This window comes from Arvicanthis niloticus, chromosome 1 (assembly GCF_011762505.2).
Source record: "Arvicanthis niloticus isolate mArvNil1 chromosome 1, mArvNil1.pat.X, whole genome shotgun sequence".
In the NCBI taxonomy this organism is placed as follows: Eukaryota; Metazoa; Chordata; class Mammalia; order Rodentia; family Muridae; genus Arvicanthis; species Arvicanthis niloticus.
The window spans coordinates 86154196-86179204 of record NC_047658.1 but is presented as its reverse complement, the minus strand read 5'-3'; the positions used below and the strand labels follow the sequence as shown (position 1 = coordinate 86179204).

Below are 25009 nucleotides of genomic sequence, written 5' to 3'. Positions count from 1 at the left end.
TTTCCTTTAGGATGAAAAGTTTATTTTGCCTTTTACCTAGAAGCAAAACTAGTGAAAATCAAAGTATAAAAATAAATACAATTCACATTAATAGACATTCCAATCAAAGTAAAAATAACAATAAAAAATAATACATATAAATAAAACTTCTTTAAAAGCACAAAACAGTGTCTGGCACTTTTCTGAAAGAAAACTGTGAACATTCAAATGTAAAACATACAAACTTTTACCATGAAATTAAAAACACTCCAGTTTCTCATCCTTAATCTAAAAGTAATTGTAACTTTCCAAAACATAGCTCACTTTAGCTAATTCATATTAATATACGCAAACTTTTAGCTCCTCCTCCTTACTGAAGAGCCCACAATGACACAGTGGAGTCCTGAGTGTCTGGAACGATAAAGCAGTTTGTCATAGTTGAAAGGTAACCCTGACGTATACCTTTCCTACGAGTACAAAATTTGTACCCTGGACCTGTTTTGACTGTCTTCTTTTTCTCTCTAATGAATGGTTAAGTCTCAATAAAGGAAATCAAGCTTATACCCAGAGTGGGTATTTTGTAACTTCTGGCTGGGTATAAAAGTCAAATCTCATACGGAAGAAAAATCAGAAAAACAATCTTTATCTCCATATTCCTAAAAAGGTTATTAAGAATATATAGGCTACATCTTCAAAATACTACTATCTTTAAAATTCAAGTTATAAGGTTCAAATATACACAATCCCAATGTTACATAAGAAGCACAAAGCCCTTTTCGAAATAATTTGATAAGTGACATTCGGTTTTATAAAATCCTGTTTTCATGGTACATTGTTGGTTGGTGCATTTAATGTTAGTCATGAAAGCCATAAATCTGAGTACCTTTACTGCAGGTTTTAAACTAGACAGTATTACTATGCTATCTGAGATCCAGATTTCTTATTAAATAGCCCTTTATTCTCTCCTATGTAAAGCATGCTAGAAAAAGAAGACTGAAGAAACAAACAATATAGACTAACTAGAACTAGCCACATGCACTCTGCTGCCCCATCACAGTGCATGCCCAGGTTATATGTTCATGAAAACTGTGCTAGCGTCTCTAAACTTGCCACCTTCCAGGATAGTGTGTATAGTCTAGTCTACGTATACCTAATAGTAACACACATGAAAGCTAACATTTCTGTAAAACAACTAGTTGTCTGCAAGAATGTGTTCTTCTACCCAAAACCAAGATCCCTAGTCACTTATTTGGGATTTAGCAAGGCAAGTGTTTCATCTTATGTAGCTCACTGCAAGTCAAAGGATATGAGATTCTGGGTGTTTAAAATTAGAAAAACAGGTATTTCTGCAATAATTTTCCTTTGAATAGAACAGTATCTAATTTGTTTATCAAATTCAGCAATCATGAATGAAATTTAGGTTTTAGAGATAATTTAAAATTGGTAATATCTTTCCAATAATTTGTAAAAAATAAGTCTAAATGTCTTTTTATGTTTAAAAAAAGGGTGACTGTAGATCTCTGGACACATACAGTATGTTTATATAGGCTAAGCTCAGAAACGAGGCAATTACTAAATGCTAATCATTTTTACCCAAACTAACATTACTGGAAAAATGAGGCAGGAATAGTCCAAGCTGACCAGATGATACAGGCCAATGTTCAGCCCTTGCTGTCCCTTGCCTGTATAACCCGAGTCTAGGGCTGAGTCAGAAGCCCCAACTAGACTGGAATGTGGGTGGCGGCAGCCCTGCTCCCCTGCTTCATCCCAGTGAGTGCTGTCTTCTTAAATTGTCGCAACATTTGGCCGCTTTCTTTGGATTTTTCCTGCATATGCTCCTAAAAGTAGAGCAAAATTATTATTACTTCTCAAGGTTAGAAATGTTCTGTAATATAATTTAGTAAGTTACTAGGCAGGGGGCTAAGCAATGAATGTTGTTAGACTTAATCCTGAGGTAGAAACTGTCGCATAGCATCAGCAATCTGCTGCCTCAGCTACCAGAGCTGGAGCTAAAGACTCTGAGAACTCTGCTGACCTCATCCCCACTCTGCTCTGTTCGGCTCCTGCTCTACTCGGGTCAGTGGTTTCAGACCCACTGCACAGCCACTCTAACATACACAAAGCACTTCGGTATAGGCTCCGAGACTGAAGCCTAATCTGTACAAACTCTACTTTAAATGCTGAGCAGCATCCTTACGCACTTGGAAATTCAGCCTGCAAGAATGCTATCTGACCATGACAAAAACGAGTGCTTAGAGCTGGGTGTGCTAACTGTGATCATTTGTGCAGAGGCTGTCTCAGAAGATTGTAAGTTCAAAGCCAACCTGGGCTACAAAGTGAGCCTCTCTCTCATATAAAAACAGGCAAGGTTTTTAAATAAACCGATTACTAATAAAATACTTAATACTCATGTAGACCAAATCAAGCCATAATTTCAAATTTACTTAAAATATAACCCAAGACATTAGAAGTATACCAGGGTAAGGTAATTCTGTAAAGAGCAATTATGGACTGATAATTAGCATTTTAGTCACTATGTCAAGTTCTCTACGTAAAATTTATAAAACTGAGAGTTCTGTGCTTTTATTGTCTATACATTCATACATTAGTAAAAAGGCATTTTGCTTGTTCAGAAAGGTAAAAAATATGCATATTGATTACATTATAAAACTGAGTTCTGTTACACATTATTAACTATGGCGATTTCCTGTGCATAGTGTCAGTTACTCAGTGGAAAGAGCACTTGCCTCCGTGCTTATAGACTCACAAGTGACAAATCATGGAGATGAAATGCATGAGAAAAAAAACATGAAAAGTAGTCACTGCGGCAAACTGATGCTATTGGCAGAACAGTACTTACTCCACAATGATTGTCCAGCCACCTAAGAGTAACTGCAGCCTGTGACACTCCCATGAGAGAACTGAAAACATCCTAACACACTCACAATGTCACAAGCAGCTGAGCTGCTGACTGGTCTGAGCTCTTACAAAGCTGACTAACGGTCTTTAAAGCAAGTAGGCTCCGACTTCCAAACAACTCCAATGACTTCACTCAGTGATTTCAAAAGAAAACCTTGTAAAATATCCTAGATACGTGTGACATCACAAACTATGTGCATAGAATTCATGCAAAAGGTCTATAATGATCTCACATTTCCTGACAGCTTGTTCCCTCTTAGAATCTTTTGTGTAATAACACCAAAGACTAAAGGAACGGTAACAAAAATCACTTGATGTTAACACTGCTTCTTCTTGTCTAACTTGGAGGAAATCACTCACTCATGTAGTTACAAACATTGCCTAATAGCTTATTAGTTGGGAGACTAGAATTAAGTCAAGTTTTCCTCCATTATTTGAGGATTAATATGGCTGCCTGTGAGTTTTAGAAGCAGCAGTTGAAAGCATAGCATTGTAAAGTGTTTTTAATGGACTGCATAATTCAGTGAGCATAATCAAAACGTCTTAACCAAAACAGTAACAAATATTAAAGCATTTGGTAAGAGTTTTGTTTATGCTCAAGACTGAATCTGTCTTTCTTGCCACCATAAATTGAATTTTCAAACAGGTTTTAGTTTCACCCTTGAATAACGCTCAAATGATGAGTATAAGGAGATTTGGCTCAGGTTTCTTACAGGGGGAAGCTTAGGACTCCCTCCCCTACACCTGGCATATTCACTGGATCCTGAGGTCATGCACAGACTGAGTGACCATAGCTGACACACTGCCACAGGCTGAACAGACCCACATGAGATATGAGATGACCATCTCTACTCACATACAAAGGTTCTAAGTACGCCTGGGTAATTCTACAAAACTTCCCAAATTAAAAACAGAGTTTCCCATAAAATGACTTGTCATTAAGACAGGTAGCCTCACTCATAGGATTTCCTGGTCTCCACAAAATACTAAGACAATGGTCACCAACAGGAATATCCGTGACTACACCAACACTATGGTGGCAAGGAAGACTGCCTGAGTCAGGGCAGATTGTGCTCGCCCCTTGGTGAACAGTCTCCAGGAACTCATTGCTACACACCTGACACAGGCGCTCTGTTAGGCACTCTGCTCTGTGGAGGCTTCTGTCTACTTTGCACAACCCCCTTCACTGATGTCTTAGGGGTTCTAATTGAATATAAAAAGGTTAATCAGTCACTTGCAGGAAGGTCCGCACTTCAGAGAAAACAAGCACACAGCATCAACTACTCAAAGCATAAGCTTGAGAAGAACTGAAGTCCCACACAGGCACCCAGCCTCCCATCAGAACAGCTGCTCACGTTTCGCAGGAGACCAGACTCCTGCTTCATATTTGGTTGGAGAATCATTGGCAAGGCTAAACTTACTTGAGTAAGAAGTTCGTATTAAAACATAGAATGAGTACGATGGTATGAAATGAGAAGTAAAAGCATGCCCACACCAGATGATAACTAAGAGATTCACACAGCAGCGCAGCATGAGGGCTGTCTGCACACAAATCGGACCTTGACATACATAGTACAGCACAGACAGATCTTGGACGGATCTTGGCTTGAATACTTTTACATCTCCATGTGTGGCATTCTTACCCTTGTCTACTAAGTAGCCTATGAACTGGCGCATTCTGTCCTTGGTTTGGCTGAAGGACTCTGTTGACAAATTAAATGCAAAATTAATTCCAATGACAAATTCTACTTTTCTTACTTTCTCTCAGTGGGTGAAAGGTAACAACGGTGAGTTTAGAAGCCATCTGTGCTATCTATCACAAGGAGGAGCTGACTAAAGCACTAGCAAGGGACTTACACTTGGCTCACCATGAGCTCAGATCTTAGGTTTTCATCAGGAAAGCAATAGCCAACACATGCAATCCCTGCCCCTTACAGAATTTTCTGATATGCCTTACAAACACCAACTCCTCAACCATGAGACAAAACACTCATCTTACAAGAGGGAAAGACAAACTATATGTACCAGAAAGTCGGTGTCCTGAGGTCTTTAAACAAGTACTGAAGACTCCCTGGTCTGAAATTTCTGCCAGAAATAACCTGTCCTACAAACAGTGCCAGGAACCTCTGACCTGACCCCCATGTGGCCAGGAACAGGAGCAGACATTAACATGAGTGCTGAGCCTCAGCTCCTCCAGCTCAGCAGGCGTGTCCTACTGATACAGAGCAGTCTCTCTCACTGGGATAAAGTGATTCTCTTACCTTGTCTCTGAAGGGCTCTGCTTAAGCAGGAACTTCTTACTTGGCATTCCCATCTCAGCAACTCTGGCACAACAGAAAGACAAGGACAGTATGTTTGAGAAGGGAGGGAACAGGCTTACAAATGACAGAGGGCACTGAGACACGAGGGCCTCTAAAGGCCTGTGCTGAGCATAGTGAAAACCAGCATCAAGAAAAAGGCTTAGGAGCTAGAGATGGCTCAGAGCCTGAGAACACGGCTGCTCTTCCAGAGGACCTGGATTGGGTTGCCAGCAGCTCACAACTGTCTATAACTCCAGTTCCAGGGGATCCAAAGCCCTCTCTGGTTTCTGTGGAAACCAAGTACATACACAGTGAACAAATCTTCATGCTGGCAAAACATTCATAAACATAAAACAAAAAATTTCTTTAAGTTTCTAAATGATAGTTACTAAAATATACTTTCTCTGGAGCTTTTGCCCCAGGATATCTTTCAGATATCAGGGGGAATTTATTCAAATGGTGAAATAATTAAATATTAAAAAATAAGAACTATTGAGACTGTTTGACCATCAGTCATATAAACTGATTGTTGATAATTTATAATTTATCAAATGATAAATCATTTAAATAAATTTTTGTATATAAAGGGGAATTTCTATCCAGCATGGTGGCAGACACCTTCTTTTTCTTTTTCTCTTTTTCTTTTCTTTTTTTTTTTTTTTTTTGGTTTTTCGAGACAGGGTTTCTCTGTGTAGCTCTGGAACTCACTCTGTAGACCAGGCTGGCCTCGAACTTAGAAATCCGCCTGCCTCTGCCTCCCAAGTGCTGGGATTAAAGGTGTGCGCCACCACCGTCCGGCATGGCAGACACCTTCAATCCCAATTTAGGCTACTTCATATGTTGCAGGTAGCAAAGGCTACATAGTGTCTTTAAAAAGAGAGAGAGAGAAAGGGATTTCTACTAGCTCAACTGCAGAAGAACAAGTTGTTTTTTAACTTTGTAATTTTAATTTATACCTTATGCATATGAGTATTTTGCCTAAACACATGAGTGTAGAATGTGTATGCAGTCTCTATGGAGACTAGAAGAGGACATCTGGGAATAAAACCCTGGTCCTTTGCAAAAGCAGCCAGCACTCTTACCCACTGAGCTGTCTCCCCAGTCCGTTTACTTTCTACTGGAACATAAACAGATGGGCTGGTAACTAAAACTAACTAGCTGGTAATAAACTGAAAACAGAACTTACTTCATGAACTTCTTCCTGTCGAGGGACTTCTGTGTTGCCACCGAAAGTGCCACTCGTGGACTTTTCATCTTATCCTTTAAGTACAAAAGGAGCATCAGGTTGACTGGTACCAACTGCACTGTTTTACAATATAAGACAATCCAGAGCCGGGCATAGCAGCACCTACCTTTAGAGACAGGGTTTCTCTACAGCTGTCCTGAAGTTATCTATATCAACCCAGGCTGGCCTTGAATTCAGAGAGATCTGCCTTCCTCTGCTTCCTGATTCCTGGGATTAAAGGCTGCGACCACAGCCAGGCACTTAGCTAATGTTTTTAAGTATTCTAATTTTAAGCACTATTAAAATTACTACTATTGATACTTTTGTGTGTGGTTGCCAGCCAGCACTCTAGATATGCAGTGTTCTAAATTAATTGGAACCACTTTTCAGACTTCAAAAATGACAAAATCTATATGAAAGTTGTAAGAAAACTCAATCAGGAGCAGTTGGCAGTTTCCTATGAGCTACCAGAACAAAGGTTTCAGACATCAGATCCAATCCCAACACAAGACAGGATTCTGCCACTGTGCAGTTTCTGGGGAGCTCCCTACGCAGCTCAGTGGTGCTGGGAATCCTGGGGTTCGTCTAGCTCCGGAGCTGCTGGTAATGCCATGGAGCCTCCATCACACACACTCAGAAAAGCCTCCCCAACAGAAAGTCACATGGCGTATATACCATTTGCCGGAGCAGTTTCTCTTTGCGGGCTTCTCGGTCATGATGGAGGATTGACATTCTCTCAGCTGCATCCATTACGAAAAAGATGTCATGAATACCATACAGGGCAGCTCGCAACTGAGGTGAGAAAGAGGAACCAAAAGATGAAGCTAGAATTTAGTAACACAATGTATACTGTGTGTACTTTCATTTGGAATAAGAAGGTACAGAAGTGAAACCTATTTTTCCCCCTTTAAACAAAGAGAGAAATACAGTTCCAACCCTAGGCCTCCAGTTAGGAACTGACCAATTTCTCCAGTTAGGAACCCTTCAGGGCAGCAGCATCTACCTGAGCTAATACTCGTTCCTGAAGGGAAGCATCTTGGGCTGAGACAACACCTCTCTTCAGAGGGGCTTCTGACTGAAAACTTCGTATGAATTCCATAGTATCCTGAAAGAAAGAAACATTCTTTCAAACCCAGTTTTCTAGTAAGTTTCCTTTTATTCTTTCTCTATCAAAAATTACTAAGAACACAAAAACTATTACTGATGATATATCAAACTGCTGTAGGCCCCTCACCATGTTTCCCTGCATCCTCCTGCCCAGAATGGCAGGGGGACCACAAACATCGAAGCTATTCAGGGAGGCTTCTGTATCCTCTCCAAGAGGGAAGGCCACAAAACTGAGTGATTAAGTCATTTCTTTCTTTTTAAAACAGAAAGTCATTTTCTTTCTTTTTATAAAAGATTTATTTATTTATTTATTTATTTATTTAATGTTATTTATTTTTATTTATTTAATATTATGAGTACACTGTCACTCTCTTCAGACATACCAGGAGAGGGCATCAGATCCCATTACAAATGGTTGTGAGCCACCATGTAATTGCTAGGAATTGAACTCAGGACCTCTGGAAGAGCACTAAGTTCTCTTAATCAGTGAGCCATCTCTCCAGCCCCTAAGGTCATTTTCTAAAACTCGTTCATACCAGTTCTCCTTCTTGAGAGGCATCAAGTTGTCACCAGCAGAAGGATAACTCTTATTCACAAAGGTGACACAACCACAGGTAGTTTATCACACACAAAAAAGCTTTCTGTCCCCAGGTCCCCTCTGGGTAGGCCTACCAACCATGCTTTCTTCACTATGTACATACTCTGTGAGCCAGAGGCTGTGTGGTGAACTGCATAGGAGCATAGAGGTGGAGGGGATGGGTGGAAAGGAGACAGGGAAGAGCTAAGAAATGTCTGCCGAGGGCTCCAGGATACCCTTGGCCCTAAAAGACCCAAGACCTCAGAGGGATCCCTGCTTCTATTATTCCTCACAGAGATAAGACAAAAGTCTATTCAACCAGGGCCCAAATTAATTAACTCAGGCCTCTCCATGAGCCTTTTGGCAGATGGTAGTTACATGCCCTGCCTCTGGCACAGGCTTATTTTTTTGTACCCTGGTCTGGGTATAGCCTGCTCTGCTGCAGCCTCTTGGGGTGAAGGCTTTCATTTCCCACCTCTCTGACTAGTTTCCATAGCAGAACAAGTAGAACTGGGAGAAAGTTCTCAAAGCATTTGAAATGGTAAAAAACTGTTCTACCTTTGTGCTAGCTGACCACATACACCTTGGGCTTCTGTTGGGATGCTCTTGGTGTTTTGTTTTGTTTTTTCAAAAAAGATTTATTTTATATGCCTGAGTGTTTTGTCTGCAAGTGCACCACATGTGTGCAGTGCCCAGAAGAGTGTCAGAACCCCTGGAACAAGGAGTTATTAATCACCATGTGGATGCTAGGAGCTGAACCCCAGTCCTTTGGAAGAACAGCCAGTACTTTTAACTGATGAACTGTCTCTCCTGCTTCATTCTTTTGGGGTTTTTTGGGTTTTTGTTTTTTGTTTTTTGAGACAGGGTTTCTCTGTGTAGTCCTGGCTGTCCTGGAACTCACTCTGTAGACCAGGCTGGCCTCGAACTCAGAAATCCGCCTGCCTCTGCCTCCAAAGTGCTGGGATTAAAGGCGTGCGCCACCACTGCCCGGCCTGCTTCATTCTTTAAAAAAGAAATGTGGGGCCACTTGGGAGGCAGAATAAGTTCTAGGACAGCCAGAGCTACACAGAGAAGCCCTGTCTCAAAACACACACACACACACACACACACACACACAAAAGTTGTTTTGGATATTTTTGTTTTGTTTTTTAATTATATTTTTTTAAAAAATGTGTGTTCCTGCAGGGGTGTGCCACAGTGCATGTGCAGAAGTTAGAGGACAACCAACTCTTTTTTTCACCGGGATGCTATGGATTGAACTCAGGCTGTCAGTCTTGGTGGCAGATGCCTTTGCTTACTGAGCCATCTTGAATATATTAATTATATATTTTGATTATATTCATACCCTTGTGACCCTCTCAGTTCCCTTCCCTCTCCTGCCAACCATTAACTGTAGACATCAGCAGGGAGAGGCAGGGCCTGCCAGCCAGCCAGCGGTCTTCATGACAGGGTGTTCGTGGACCTAATCTTAAGCACATTTTAAGCAAATAATCACAACTGCCAAGTTCAAGAGTGCACCAGGCCTGGGTAGATGGCTCAGGAAGTGAGAACCCTCTCTGTGTACAGAGATGACCATGAGTTCAAAGTTGCAACACACATGTAAAAGGCCAGCTGTGAACATGTGGCCTGTAACTCCAGTGCTAGGGCAGACAGGCTCAGGAGACTGTCTTGACTTGCTAAGTGCCAGGTCAGCTGCATGCTCAGTGAGAGATTCTGTCTTAAGGTAATAAGGTAGAGAGTAATGATTAGGACACCTCATGTTTGCCTGTGGAACATACATGCACACACACAAACAAACAAATAAATGGGCAGCGGCCATGTTATGCCTGAAATGAATATCCACACACAATTATATTGGGGAGGGGCAACAGTCTGGAAAAAAACATCTAAGTAATCAGACTTATGAAATCAACTAAATTACAATAACTAAAAAATTTGATCTGAGTTCTGAACTCAGCTGTCAAAAGACTGAAATGAAGTGAAAAATAAGGAATTTCAGTAACCTTACTTTTACGGTCTGTCGAAGTTGCTTCAGTTTATCTGTTTGCATAAGTTTACGAGTAAGAAACCCTTTTGCCACGGCAGTTATTTTATTAAATTTTGCTTGTATTTCTGGACTAAAAACCTAGGAAGAAATTAGAAACAATGCTGTGAGAATCCTAGCAGCATACTTAATTATGACTCTTAATCTATCACCAGCAGCTAACATTCCTTCCTAGACCTTTGCTCCTGGAGTTTCACCTGTACCAAAAATAATAAACTCATGTTCAATATGCAACCTAAAATATAGCTCTTTAAAAAGATAAACTGGTCTGATGACATGCTCGGTAGGTAGGACCCACATGGTAGACAGAGAAAACCACTCCCACAAGCTACCCTCTATTCTTATGCTGTGACATGTAAGCCTCCACCCCAATAAATAAACATGTAAAAAAACCTCACAGACATAGATCTAGGTTCCCCACCTGAGACCATTTAGCTTGGGCCCGTCCAAAAGGCCTTGTTACTGAGAGTTTGGTCACGCCACTGGTCAGTGATCCCCAGAGGTAGAACGGTGCTTCACTTGCAGAGCCAAAGCTATATTGTAGGGCAGAATTTATGAAGCCTAGAGAAACACACAGTACAGACTAGTATAGTGATCTGTGGCATCATACTGAATGTCACATAATCAGAATATGCAAAATGCTGTAATAAACACTTGTGACACTCGATGAATAACAGCCATCTCAGAAACTGAGCCAAACACAGACATAAAGTATCCATGGACATCCAGCTTCTGTGCCAGATGGAGACACAACCTCAGGATAATTGATGCTGTGAAAAGATCTTACTGCTGCTGGGGAATCAGAGGTAATTCCAAACCACTAGGGAGATAACCGACTGTTCTCACTTGAGCATGTCACCTGCTGCATGAATGAGCAGCCGGGCTCTGGGCCCAACTGCCTGTTCTTATTATGGAGAGTCCTCTCATGAACACCTGCTCTGTGGCCTTAGATCCCATATCGTGTCACTCTTCATGGCTACTAAGCAGCAGGCAAATAGAGGTGGAATGGGCATAAAATTACCAGAAGGAACGTATGATTAAAACAGCTTACTACATAGTAACTTTCAAGTGGAAAACAATTCTTAAAAGTCTACCAGAGTTGTTTGAAGTCTGGAGCGAGTCCACTTGGGACAGCATTGTTTCCAGCAAAGCGGAATCACTTCTTTTTCTCCACTCTCGCTCCATCACACTGCTCAAGTCAGAGGCATCCGTTGTAACTGCCTTCTCCTTCAGCATCTGCTCCTGCTCTTCTATTTCCTGCAAATTGACCATGTATCATAGCATGCTAGATTCTTCAGTGGTATCTGAAATAATGTCATTGTAGGCTTGGCCTGAAAGTATGTAGTGCAGAGTACATTACTGTTTATCTCAAGTCTTCCTCCCTCAAGGTTATGACAACTGGTTCATCTGATTTCACTTTTTAAAATGTTAGTGTTTTTTATTTTTAAGTTTAATTTAAAATGGGATGTGACTATAATAATCACAAAACAAGTATCTTTATGATACTGTTTTTGAAAATGTATATTCAGCATTTCTTTATACCTTTAAAAATACTAGGAATTCTGAATTAAGGATTCAAGGTACTGTTTCACAAATCACTCAGTGGCTTTTAGGTGAGGACCTAAATGTTACACTTCACATTCTGACAACAAAATATTATCTACACATCAAGTTCAATGACCACCTCAAAGTAAGATACACAGAGGGAAACTGTCACATGCACATGGTCCAAATCATTCACTGGCTAACCTGAGTGCTAGCCTGCCCGTCTTAGTGCCTCACCTTTTGCAGTTGCTCCTGCTCCCTCTCCTGCTCAGCTATGAGGAGTGATAACTGTTGGGCATGCTGTTCCTCTAGTCTCTTCCGCATTTCTTCAAAAGCTAACATCTTGCTTTTCAGTAGCTCCTGGCCTTCTGAAAAGGAACACGTGGGCTTAAATTGAGAAAACTCATTGAAAGTTTAACAGTTATATTTTCTGCCATCAACTTGAGCTATGCTTCTGGCCAGAAGGTATTCCTCACATAACATTAGCCAGACATACCAGTTCCCCAGTGAACCATTCTTACTGGCCTCTCCCCTTCTTTCATGCTACTCAGGAAGAACACCATTGCACCTCCTCACCTTCCCACTTATTCAACAGAGCCAAGGCTACACAACTCAAGCATCTCCAAAATCTGACTAGCTTTAAGGTGTGCTTCTTAGAGCTAAAGAGAGCACAGGGGTTAAGAACACTCACTGCTTTTCCAGAGGACCTAGATTTGGTTCTCAGTACCCACATCAGGTGGCCCACAACCACCTGTAATTCCAATTCCATGGAATTGGATGCCTTCTAACCTCCTCAGGCACCACATGAATGTGGTGCACATAAACTCACACAGACACACACACATACAATACATCTTTAAGAGAGATGCGGTTCTCATCACATTGCACAACTATTTACTTTTGACTGTCCTTCTCCCAGATCTCTGCTTTTCTTTATGTGTTACAGAGCATCCGTGGGTTTTTGTGCAGGTGTGTGTATAGAAGCCAGACCTCAGCATCAGGAACCTTTAACTGCTCTCTACCTCATGTTTTGAGATAATCTTTCCCAGACCCTAGAGCTGCACTAGCTCCCAGTGAGCCTGGGACCTTCCTGTCCACAGCACCAGAGTTACAGGTGTGTGCCACTGTGTCCGGCCTTTCATGTGGATGGTGAGGATCCAAAGTCAGGTCCTTATGTTTGCCATGAGAGCACTTTACCAGCCTAACTCATCCTCTTGCTTTGACTTTTAGGAAAAAGTCATTTAGATGGTTACAAACCTTTCTTAGTTTGAGCCTTTAAAACTCCAGATTTTAGTTACAAAAAAAAAAAAAAAAAAAGTCATTATGATCATGCAAGCTAACTTAATAGAAAGTAGAGAAATTTTTGAAATGTTGAAATACTAAGCATTACACATGTGTAGTATGTTTTTGTTTTTTGTTTTTTTAAGATAGTCTTACCATACAAGTTCTTGGCTGGCCTGGAACTTGCTATGTAGACCAGGCTGGCCTTGAACTCAGAAATCCATCTACCTTTGAGTGCTGGGATTAAAGATGTGTACCACCACTGATTTCAGTGAGGATTATATGTTAATGTCTTACTACTATAGTTTTCCTGTTATTTGTTCCAAAACATATTTTATCCTCTTACAATAAGTTGCATGTGTTCAGAGCATTTTTATACAGAAGGGAAGTAAAACATCTTTGAACTACAGCCCCTCAGTTCAACAGTGCCACTGAGTAAGAGTCCATTTGACTTCCAAAAACCTAAGTGAAGAGGCACTGGGGCCGTGGGCAGCCGCAGCCACCCTGTGCCACCACCTCCTTACTTACTCTCACAGTGACCCAGCCACGTGCATGACTAGCCACATCCTGTGTTCACTAAAACACTACCACCCAGCTTGGCAAATGGGGTCCTGTTCTTTGACATTCACTGAGGTAGCCTTCACCCACACAGGGTTCTCTACTTAGAGGATGCAAGATGACCCCAGGTACCAACTGGTTTTTTTTTTTTTTGGGGGGGGGGGGAGGTGAAGGGGGATGAGCATATTTTTATTGTTTCAGAAACAGGGTCTCGCTATGTAGCCTTAGCAGGCTAAGTAGGTCAGATTGTTTTCAAATTTAGAGCCCCACCTGCCTCTGCCTCCCAAGTGCTGGCATTAAATGACTGTGCCACCTCACCCACCTACAGAACGGCTTTATTAAGGTTCTTATAAAGGTGATTTTTGTTTATTTGCTTGCTTGCTTGCTTGTTTGCTTGTTTGTTTTGGCACAGGGTTTCTCTCCATAACCCTGTCTGTTCTGGAACTTGCTCAGTAGACCAAGCTAACTTTGAACTTGGAGATCCACTTGTCTCTGCCTCCCAATGCTAAAATTAAAAGCATGCTCTACCACTGCCCAGCTTATTGTTTATTTGCTCGTTTGTTGATGAAGGTGGTTTTAAGTATTCTGTCCTAAACTTATTTTGTCCTAAATAGAAGAGCTTAATTTACTCAATTTATGTCTTCCACATAATTACAAACCACAACAACAAAAGCAACAACAGAGACAGACAGACATGTAATAGCAAGATGGCATAAGACTGGATGCCACGGAAGCATGAAGCCAAGTTCATCAATAAGAAGCTATTCCAGTCACCACCAAAGCCTCGTTTATGGCACTCTCATGGACCTGATGGTAAAGCTGTACTGCCCACAGATCGGAGCAGAGTGGCAGAAACAATAGAAACCACGGTCCAGAGAAGACCTCAGTAACACACTAGATTAAAATTATGTCACATGTGAGAAGCCTGTGTGAAATCAGTACTATTTTCTACAAAGTGGCCTATGAAAGCCTCATCACTGGATTTAAGAAATTCTAACAGGGATGGAGAGATGACTCAGTGGTTTAGAGCACTGACTACCATTCCAGAGGGCCTGAGTTTAATTCCCAGCAACCAGATGGTGAGTCACAACCATCTGTAATGGAATCCGATGCCCTCTTCTCATGTGTCTGAAAACAGCAACAGTGTACTCACATATATAAAATAAGTCTTTGAAGAAAAAAAAGAGAAAAGAAATCCTAACAGGGCGGGCAGTGGTATGGTAGTGCACACTTTTAATCCCAACATTAGGGATCAAGAAGCAGGTGGATCTTTGTGACTTCAAGGGTAGCCTGCTCTACAGAGTGAGTTCCAGGGCAGCCAGAGCTACACAGAGAAACCCTGTGTCAAAACACCAAAACAAAAACCTTAACAAAGGGCAGTAAGCATGTGCTATGTTTCTAGTATGATCAGTAAAATTAAGTGCCCTTACACACGGCGGACAATGTCTTTCACTATCACATCCATGTTTTCTTACCTTTGAGGCTAGTTTCTAGCATCTTATTCTTGTTAATGTAGACAGATCCCTTAGGGTATCTTCTTTCTGGCAGACGTTCCCTCTCCTGCTCAGCTATGCCAGCTGTTATAATATAAGGACAATTTTCTTTTTGTAAACTATCAACATCTAAATCAAGTCTCCGCTTAACTTTTTCAAAACTGTTATCTATAAATTGTTCATTTCCACGGGACACTGGTGGTGTATCCATCTGCTGTCTGGAACTCTGGGTTTGCATAAGTAAGGGAGATGGGTGTTTCACATCGTAAGATTTATTCAGTTCCATTTGTAAATTGCAGGAGTTTTTTGCTAACATACTGGCTGACTTGAATCCACATTCATCTTCTAAGGTTTGACTTGACACACACTGACTGGTGGGTTGCAGTTCATGCAACTTGGGCACAGCCATACAAGTACTGTCCATCTTCTGGACTCCCCTGTCATCAGGTATGAAGGGACCTTCCATAGCAAACTGCTCAACAGTGATGTTCTTGCCTAACTGATTTCCTAAAGCCTGATGCACCTGACTTGGCTTACCCACAACCATCTCTCTGGTGGTATCAGACATAATTTTGGTAGCAGAAACCTTGCTTGAACAAACCCCTGTCAAATCAGTTGGTGACTTTGGCACAATTTCGGATTCATTTGTTGTTTCAGCAGCAGTTGAAGTGATTCTATCCACTGCCTCTTCTTTTCCCTTTGGGCTTAGCTCACAGGCATTTACTGGGTTGTTTATAAGGATCTGACATGCTGATGATGACCGGGCATGCCTTCGATGCAGTTTAGGACTCATACTTGGCTCTGGACTAGGTAATTTGGCATATGGACCTGTAAGACTTTTAACTTTATTTTCAGTAACAAAGGTAGGAATAACTTTGAAATCTGGCTCAGCATCTGGAACAGAGGGAGAAGCAGTTCCTGCAGGTAGGTCTGTTTTAGAAAGGCTAGCTAAAATTGACGTGCCCATGCTGCTTGCTTGAGAGGCACCTTGGAGGAGAACATTTGACTTATTAAGGCTTGGTTTGTCAGGGATGGCAGAGCCACAGTGCCTGCCTATGGGCATGGGTGGGGTCTTCTCCTTTACACAACCACCAGCCTTAGCAGCATCGTTTTCTTTGTCTGAATGAGTTTCAATAACACTTCTCTTCAGACTACTTCTCAGACTCCGGCTAGATTGTTCTCTTTCCACATATTCCTTTGACCTCTTCATTAGATTCTGAAGGCTCATTATGTAGGGATCTGGAGTGACTTCAGCCAAACATGATGGGTCCTGTTCTTCCTTTACTGAGAGGGGACCATCAGAAATGACAGTCTCCTGCAAGCTTGCTGAAGAAAGCCTTGGAGCAGCTCCATTTTCTGCCTGCCTGCTTTCTGGATTCTCACAATGCTTCAGAGAATCAGACCCCTCTGAGTCTCTAGGCAGCCCTATCCTATTAGGGTTTTGTTGGTCCTCATTATTCACAGGCAAAAGTCCAGTTATCTTTTCAAGCTTTACTTGTTCAGTGGGGCTAGGCAAGCTGTTTGGAATTGTAAAAGGAACATTCAAGTCTGTGACTTCTGGATTAGAGTAAATGGTTTCTGTCGCCCACTGATCAAAATCACTGGCATTTGGTGCTTTTCTAACCTGAAAAGAGACATTTAAATATTAGTATCTCTTCATTATAAAAAACAAACAAAGCCTTTGGGGTTTTGTTGTTGTTTGTTTGTTTTGTTTTTAAGACAGGCTCTCTATGAAAACCAGATTAGCCTTGAACTCAGAGATCCTCCTGCCTCTGGCTCCCAAGCACTGAGATTAAAAGTGTACCCCACCTCAAAAAAGCCTTTGATTTAACTGTTTTCTAAAATAAAGCAGAAAGGGGAGTTTTAGAGTTCTGACATTTGAGAGCACAAAGGATCTTTCATGCCTGTCACCTGAGCCCTTAGCAGACTCAAACAGGATTGCTTTAAGTTCAAGACCAGCCTGGACTACAGAATGAAACTACATCTCAAAAAGACAAAAGACAAATAAAATACACTCAAAGATCAAGTTCTATATCCTTAACTTCATGGAGATCAAACCATCATAGAAGAAATGTATGGGTTATCCTCACCTGTTTACTCAAAGGGAAAAGAAAACTATCTATTCTGAATATGAATGCACACACATATACACAATTTATCCATGTTCAGTTTAATCCTGGGATAAAAGCAATGTCTTTAACTTCCTTCTGCCTATATGCTCTTACTACGAGCATCTATTCCTAAGACAAGTCATCACTCAACAATAATGACGTGTTCAATAAATACCAAGTAAGCATATGTTTTATACAGTTACTTTGAAAACAAAGACAACCTGTTTAGACATGAAAAAGATTCCTGCCTCCTATATGCTTCTTCAAGGATCTCCTGAAAACTCCCTGTGAGGGGCTAGCGAGATGGCTCATCAGTTAAGATGTTTGCTGCTCTTGCAGGGACACCAAGTTGTGTTCTCCCAGCACATACAATGCAGCTCACAACTTGTAACTTCAGTTCTAGGAGACCTAATGCTCTCTTCTAGCCTGCACAGGCACCAGACACACATATGATGCACAGACATATATACAAGCAAAATATAAAAATAAGACTTGTTAGTTTAGCTGGGTGTAGTAGACACATCTTTAATTCCAGAACTCATGAGGCAGAGGCAGCAGGCAGAATTCTATAAATTCAAGGGCAGTCAAGGCTACCTAGTAAGATCCTGACTCAAACATAAAACAAAAAATCTTTGAGGAGCTTTGGCTCCCTGAGACAACTACCCTGTCTTTACTTTGCAGAGATCTTTCCATGAACCCTCTGTATATACCAGCTGGAAAAAAAAAATGTGTTGACTTAAAAACAACCTTCTCCATAAGATGGGGCATTTCTGGAGTAAATAATAGCTCATCCACGTAGTTTATGTTACTAAAAATTAGAAGCTTTCAACTTAGAACTCAGCTTACAAAGCCAAATTTAATTGGATCAGTGATAGTCATTGAAGATAGCAAGCTGTATGTTTTCAGACAAGTAGGTCAGCAGCTGACACAGTAGGATGAGAATAAGTGTGTACCTCAGAGACCAAGCAGGAAAGGTGAGAACTCATTACATCCAGAACACTAAAAATCTGGAGGGTTTGTTTTTATAGAGTTTTGTTTTGTTTTGCTAGACTATATGGCACTTGAGTTTCACCTTATAAGTCCCAAGACACATAATGGTCTCCAAGTACTGTGCAATAAACAATACAAGTGTACTTGGTGACAACCTCCAAATGAAAATAAACCAAAAGAAGTGCATATTCCTGGGGTCCATGGACATGCTCCCACGCTTAAGTTACATAGATTATTCTGCTATAGAATCTTGCATAGTGCACATCTTTAATAACCAACAGCTATGTTTTTAGTATACCAGTAAAATATGCCTTAAGTTAGACAAACTAAATTTAAAAACTTAAATCTATAAACTGAATCATAGGTATCATAGAGGAAAAGGGCCCTCCAAATATCTATAGTTCATGAAATCCCTGTCTATATAAAGAATTCCTTATAGCTGGCATTATGTATGTTTTTCTAAACACAAAGTTCTGGGACTCAAGAGTAATTTCATTAGTAGACTCTGCTAATAGCAATTTGATCCTCTCCACGGACTAGATCCAGAACACTGCCATTTCTGTTGTAGTAACCAGTAAGTCAATAAATTACAGTACATTAGCCAATATAGACAGTAGTTAAAATCTTCAAATTAAAATCTACTACCCACATATGACCTCACAGGTAAATGAAGGCAGCAGTTAGTACAAATACCCTAAGTAAGGCTCACTACCCATGGCTATCCAGCAGGAGTCACAGAGGCAAACTACAAACCCCAAAATTACAAAAAAAAAAAAAAAAAAAAAGTATTATGTAAGGCAGAAATTACTTTTCCCACTTAAATCACTGGTATTTCTTTTTAGTACGAAATGACACAAAACATAAACAAACTGTTTATACAAATCTGAATTAAATAAAAATAATTACAAAAGGTATAGATATTGTTGTTTAAATAATTTCATGTAGGCTGTCCTACTTGTTTAATCTAGATGACATTTTTCCATATCTAAAAACAAAATTTTCATTCATGTACACACACATGTGTGAAGACAGTTATTTACTTTAGCAGAGAATAAGAAGAAGGTAACACAGAGGCCACCCATCCCATAACCCACCACTCAGGTCACTCAAAGGTGACATCTTTGGACACATCCTAAAGGACTAGAGAAGTGATGGGTAGTGACAAGGGTAGAAACTGAAGACTCACTGAGTCTGATTAGTTCAGGGGTTAAACTACAATGGACAATTCTATCATCTCTGACACTGAGAATTCAGTTGTAGTCACAAGACAGACAATAAGCAATTATATCCAGTGTATAGTGCTACTGTCTAAGGACCCTCTCTGATTCAAGTACTGGGCAGTACTAACAAACAAATGGATTCTCTCCAACAAATTACATTCAAACACATCATAACAATAAGGCATGCTTAGTCAGCTTTTCTGCAAAGCTGTTATCAGTGTTTACTTCTGATGTCTTCCTTTCAATCTAGGAGATTTAGTTTGATGACACACCTGAATATTTTCAAGAATCTCCTGGACACGAGTCAGTAAGGCTTTCTTCCTATTAGCCTGCTTTCTTGTTTGCACATCAAGTGCTTTCTGCTTTTCCTGTTGAATTTTCTTTCTCTTCTCAATGGTAAGCTGCAAGACATCATAAACGTGCAATTCAATGGTAAAGGAATTGGCCAGTTTTGAATCAGAACCACCAAAACCCTACATGATGCATCTGAGCAGTGTCTGGGGTTGGAGGACTTCATGTGAGTGTCACGCAAGAGTAACCTATATATTCAGACTCCAGGACCTCTGCATGTCGCTGTGAATGTGCCAGCTGAGTCAAGCTCAAAGGAAAAGTACCTTGTTCACTTCTCAAACACTAAATGGCAGACATGACCCTGGGAGCAGCTACTGAAGCTTTTACCTGACAGCTGCTGACATGAGCTCACCTCAAGTCTTCAGCTTTTACCACTGTCACTACACGTCACTTCTCTATGTCCAAACATGTTACCTTAGAGTGAACTGAGTGGTAGGGTATGCTACACCATGCTACAACATTCATTACAACATGCTGGCAGAAAACAAGGATCTTTTAATGCTTATACAACAAAAATAAATTAAAGAGTTCCTTAACTCTATGATTTAAAATATGGTCATACTTAAAAATAACATTAAATCGACTATGATGATAAATATATCTTCTCTACTATCCTCTATTCCCTTCCCCCTTGCCAGAGAAAGAACACATCATTCTTTTAAAAAACTCCAAATGGTTACCATTTGCGCACACTGAGTGTCACCTATGATCCAGGACAAGCCTAAGCATTTTACATGTATCCACTTAATTCCCAACAAGCACTTATGAGCATTACTGGCACTCACTGTTTTAACTCCCACTTCAACAGTTAATGACTGGGACCACAAGTTCTGCCCAGCAGGAGAGTGGCACACTTATTTAAACCCAGGCCAAGGTTCTGCTCTCCCAGCTGCCTCTGAAAGCTCGCTGTATGAGGCACGCAGGACAGCCTTCTATGCTTGTACTTGTACATCTACTTTATTCTCTTTGGTGGGTGCATGAAATTTATACAATGGACATGGTTAAAGTCCATTATTAATGGACATTTGGGTTGGTAATTAATCTTTTTGCTATTTCATTTTCTTTTTTGTTTTAGAGACAGGGTTTCTCTGTGTAACAGCCTTGGCTGTCCTGGAACTCACTTTGTAAAACAGGCTAGCCTCAAACTCACAGAGCTTTGCCTCCCAAGTGCTGAAATTAAAGGCATGTGCCACCACACCCAGCAATCTTTTACTATTTTAAATGATGTTGTTATAACGTGTACATATTTACTTGAACACATCTGTAAGATATTCTTCCTGAATAGAATTGCTGAGTCAAGAGTTACAAACACTTAAATATTGATGAACACTACCAAACTGCTTCCCAAAAATAAACCGACCTTCTTGATAAAAGTGCATTAAACATTCATTTTCCTCACAACATAAAAACACAAAGTCCTATGAGATCATTGCAAATCTAGTAGGCAAAAATAATGCTAACTCGTTTCTATTGTATTTCTGTGATTATGAAAACATTAGGCATCTCATCAGCTGTTTATAAATCTTCCATTTGATTTTCAGTGAGCTGCATTAGTTGTTTACTAGATTTTAAAAGTTATTTTAAAATAAATAAGGGAGCTGGAGCGATGACTCCGGTTTAGAGAATAGTGCTCCCCAGAGGACCAAAGCTTAGTTCAAAGCTCTTCTGTGGTTTCTCACTCCAGTTCCAGGGGGTCTGAAATGTCCTTCAGGCCTCCTTCAGCACCTACCCTCATGTGTACACATGCTTAAGAATGGAAGAAATAGTTCATAAATAATTACTGAGTTTACCAGTGGAGAAAGCACAGCCACTCCATGGAAACGGATGAGTGAGACACTTTCTGCCTGAGCAGGCAGGAAGCTGTCTGTGGACAGTGATGCTTCCTGAGCTCGAGCAAGTGCTTTCTTGCAGAACTCCTCATATTCCTCCATCTTCTCACCGCACACTAGGAGAAAGAAAACTGCTCTTAGGAGTGTGCTGACAAAATGTGATTTATTACTCAAGAGTACTGGAGTATTTAAATGCTTCCTGAGATTTCTGTCTGTGCACCTTAAGGCTTCATGTTGATGCCATGGATACCAACTGACTTAAGAAGTGAAAACAGAAAATTTTCTGGCTCTGGAGATTTTATTAATTAACTTTATTTTATAGTTGAAAGCCTGAAGGATCATTAAGCAACTTCAAATAATCAGTCCAGCAATTTCACAATTTCTAGAAAACTTTGGGGTTAAAAAAATCCCAGGTAACCAGAAGGATTAGCCAGCCTATGCCTTCTTTTTAGCATGTGCTAAGTATTTACTGATTGCCTGGTTTACATAACATTGTGCAACCCTGGCTTCTGTAAGGCAAGGGAAAATAACAAAAGAAACATTATCATAATCATAACAAGCTAGGGGCCCAGTAAACAGTGGGAAGAGAATGCCCAATACAATAATAACACCCTTTAAATATTTATGTTTAAGGCAAGTAACTAGTTAACAAAGACTGAACAGGGAAATTTAGCCCATGATGTGGGCTGGGCAGACAAGAAATAAGAAGGAACATGGTGGCCTGCTGGGCCTCTGATGACTTAAGTTAAACAACATGTACATTCAAATTAAAGAGTCAAAGAAAAAACAGTACAGGTAGATATGAAGAAAAAGCACTCAGAGTTCTGAGCCACAGAACTTCTGTTTTGTGGCTTATGTTTGTTCAATTTATGCACAGTAAGATCCAACTTAAAGAAATAACTGGTTCTCTAGAGGACCAGGATCATTTTGCATGCTTACATTCACTTTTTAAACACAAGACTAAGAAGCAACAAAACACTTTCTGGCACAGCTGTAACAACTCACATCACAGCATCTTAACCAAAATTTCTAGTACATAAGAAGAAAATTGCCTTTAATCCCAGCACTTAGAAGGTAGAGGCAGGTGGATTTCTGAGTTCGAGGCCAGCCTGGTCTACAGAGTGAGTTCCAGGACAGCCAGGACTACACAGAGAAACCTTGTCTCAAAAAAAAAAAAAAAAGAAAGAAAATTCCCAATAAATTCATTTCTGCTAAATTACTTTTTAAAAATACATTCTTTGTATTTACCATTAAAAGGAGAACAAATGATGTTATATAATTTCTGCACTTGTGCACAGAAAGAAATTCAAAAGTCTGGAAAAGTTAAGGACATAAACTGCCTTCATTAGTTCTACTTCTCGTCTAACAGTATCATAGAGAGATGTCTCATTGTTGCAGAGTTATCCGCTTCCCTTGAATGGTCCACGCACACCCCTATATGCTGCAATGGTACAGTTACAGAGTAACGGACTGTATGACAATGAATTGGACATTCAAGCTCCGGTGCTCATGTGAGATTAGGAAAAGCACCAGATGGTCTAGAACATGACTGGACCATCCTACCCTTCAGTTTCAGCTTACATGTCCTATCCTCAGAGAGGCTTCCTCCAATCATCCCATCCTAATTCCCCTGCCTCAATCACTATGACATCACCCTGATGTTTCCCAGGTTCTGGAGTACTTACCACTATCTGAAATGATCTTGTTTATTTCCTTGAGTTTTGTATATCTTCTTCCACCAAAATGTAAACTCCATAAGAATAGGTACCTTCTCAGTCTTGCTCACTGAATCCCCAGGACACAGAATGGTGTCAGTACACAGTAGGCACTTAATACAACTATTGACTAAATTAATTAGGGCAAATAGACCAAGCAATATAAAAAGCAAGACTAGCAGAATGAAGAGAATTCTGAGAATGGCAACTTGGAGGACAACTCTATTCCCAGAGAATTAGGCACCTCTCAATTGCAAAAGTAGTCATTAAAAAGAGAGTCCGGATGGATTCTACGATTGTGCAAGAGGGCACTACATTTCTCATACCAGTTACCACTTGCAAGCAAGGTTTATTTTAAGGGAGTCTTGATGACAAGGTGATCCCAACCTCAAACCTACCACCCCATACTTTAGCATCAGGCATTACTGGTCCATGGTCCCCTTACATTCACACCAGCCTCAGCAGGTCCAGGCATGCCTTTTCTACTCCATGTATACCTAATTACAAGTGACCTTTGTCCAGTGAGCCTCGCAAACCCTATAGCCTCATGGGTCCTATCTGCCCATTTATAACCAGTACTCAGAAATGTCACTGAAAGGAAACGCAAAGGTAACACAGCTTCCAAGCTGGCTGCTTACCACTAAGTTTCCACAAATACATAAAGGTTCTATAGAGTCTGTAAAGGGGGAAAAACATGTTATTTAGGAACATACTAGCTGTAAATTCACGGTAGGCTAATATTAGCCCTGTGCTGCACCATCTGTAAAGTGGGGCTCTGTCTCAAAGCGGTTTTATGAGAAAACAATGAGCTGAAGCACAGACAGCAATCCCAGTACTCTATGTAGGACAAATAGAAAGCATTACTAAGTGGGAGCCGCTTTCCAATTGGAGGATAGAATGGTGTTTTTATCACTTGCGTGTGAACTCTTGGAGAAAAGAGACAATATTTGGTTCTTCTTGAGACTCAAATGAGACTTGAAAACAGGAGAAAGGGCTTTCTCATTCAAATCCATCTCTTAGGGTAGGAAGTAGCAAAGGGTAGGACCACCTAACAGCATCAAGGATGCTTGAGAGAACTAGCTTCATTATCCTGCTGCCGATGCCCCAGAGTGGCAAAGGTGGAGTAAACAGCGCTCCTAGGGCCTTTGGTTGTGGTAACCAGTATTTAGAAATGGCCAGTGCACACCCTGGGGGACGCCTCCATCTCCTTCACTAAGGGAGAAGTCTAAGCTTCTCTGGCACCAAGCAGAAGCCCCATGCTCTGTGCCGACTCTTCAGCAAAGGATGCTTCACTGGGCGGAGCCAGCATCCAAGCATCCCCTCTAAGTCCGGGTCCTCAACTCCCACCTCCCCATTCCTGGTGCCTGCAAGGGCTCGTGACCGAGGAAAGCCAAGCCCGGCCCGGAACTCCGGCCTTCCGTCCCGCGGGACACCAATGCCTCCTCCCCGGGGCTCAGCTCAGCCTGGACCCGTAGAAAGACGAACCTAGTCCTCTAGCACACACCTGACACCTACTGCCCGGTCAGCTTCTCTGTCCGTGGACCAAACTCCTCAAAAAGCAAAGGCCTCAGTCGGTTCAAACAGAGCGCATCTGAGTCCGCCGCCTTCTCCTCCTCCTCCTCCCCGCCATATTATGGGTCCCTCAGGCGGCAACGCGGGATCCTGGCAACCGCTGTCGCCGCCACCAGCTCAACTCCACCCCTCAGGGCCGGTACTTCCGGTGGCTGTTTGGCGGGCAGTTGAAGCGGTTGGGCCTCCATAGACT

General features: G+C 41.1%; 1 protein-coding gene across 15 annotated transcripts; it reads right to left on the bottom strand.

The window, feature by feature from the left end:
- Positions 1-25009, bottom strand: Ccp110 (centriolar coiled-coil protein 110). Of its 15 annotated transcripts, none has more exons than XM_034494040.2 (16): positions 24749-24948; positions 23215-23314; positions 21491-21645; positions 19622-19750; positions 15011-16652; positions 11934-12064; positions 11246-11408; positions 10573-10712; positions 10116-10232; positions 7427-7528; positions 7099-7215; positions 6385-6458; positions 5160-5222; positions 4542-4601; positions 4016-4101; positions 1-1817 (listed from the first exon to the last, which is right to left on the bottom strand). In XM_034494040.2, the coding sequence occupies exons 3-16, from the start codon at positions 21629-21631 to the stop codon at positions 1765-1767; spliced, it is 3018 nt and encodes a 1005-aa protein (XP_034349931.1). In that variant the 5' UTR covers positions 21632-21645; positions 23215-23314; positions 24749-24948; the 3' UTR covers positions 1-1764. The 15 variants fall into 15 exon arrangements, with proteins under 15 accessions (XP_034349931.1, XP_076797736.1, XP_076797728.1 ...); XM_076941603.1 differs by having other exon boundaries at positions 1627-1817; positions 7099-7220; positions 7432-7528; positions 24749-24886; XM_076941621.1 differs by lacking the exon at positions 4016-4101 and having other exon boundaries at positions 24749-25009.

What these genes read in the sequence shown, in the direction of transcription:
- Ccp110 (XM_034494040.2), bottom strand. Translation starts at nt 21,631, where the DNA reads ATGGAGGAATATGAGGAGTTCTGCAAGAAAGCACTTGCTCGAGCTCAG. An exon ending in CCAGACTTCAAACAACTCTG is followed by an intron (nt 10,713 to 11,245) that starts GTAGACTTTTAA and finishes GTGTTTCTCTAG; the next exon opens with GCTTCATAAATTCTGCCCTA. An exon ending in AACTTCGACAGACCGTAAAA is followed by an intron (nt 7,529 to 10,115) that starts GTAAGGTTACTG and finishes TCTTTCTTTCAG; the next exon opens with GATACTATGGAATTCATACG.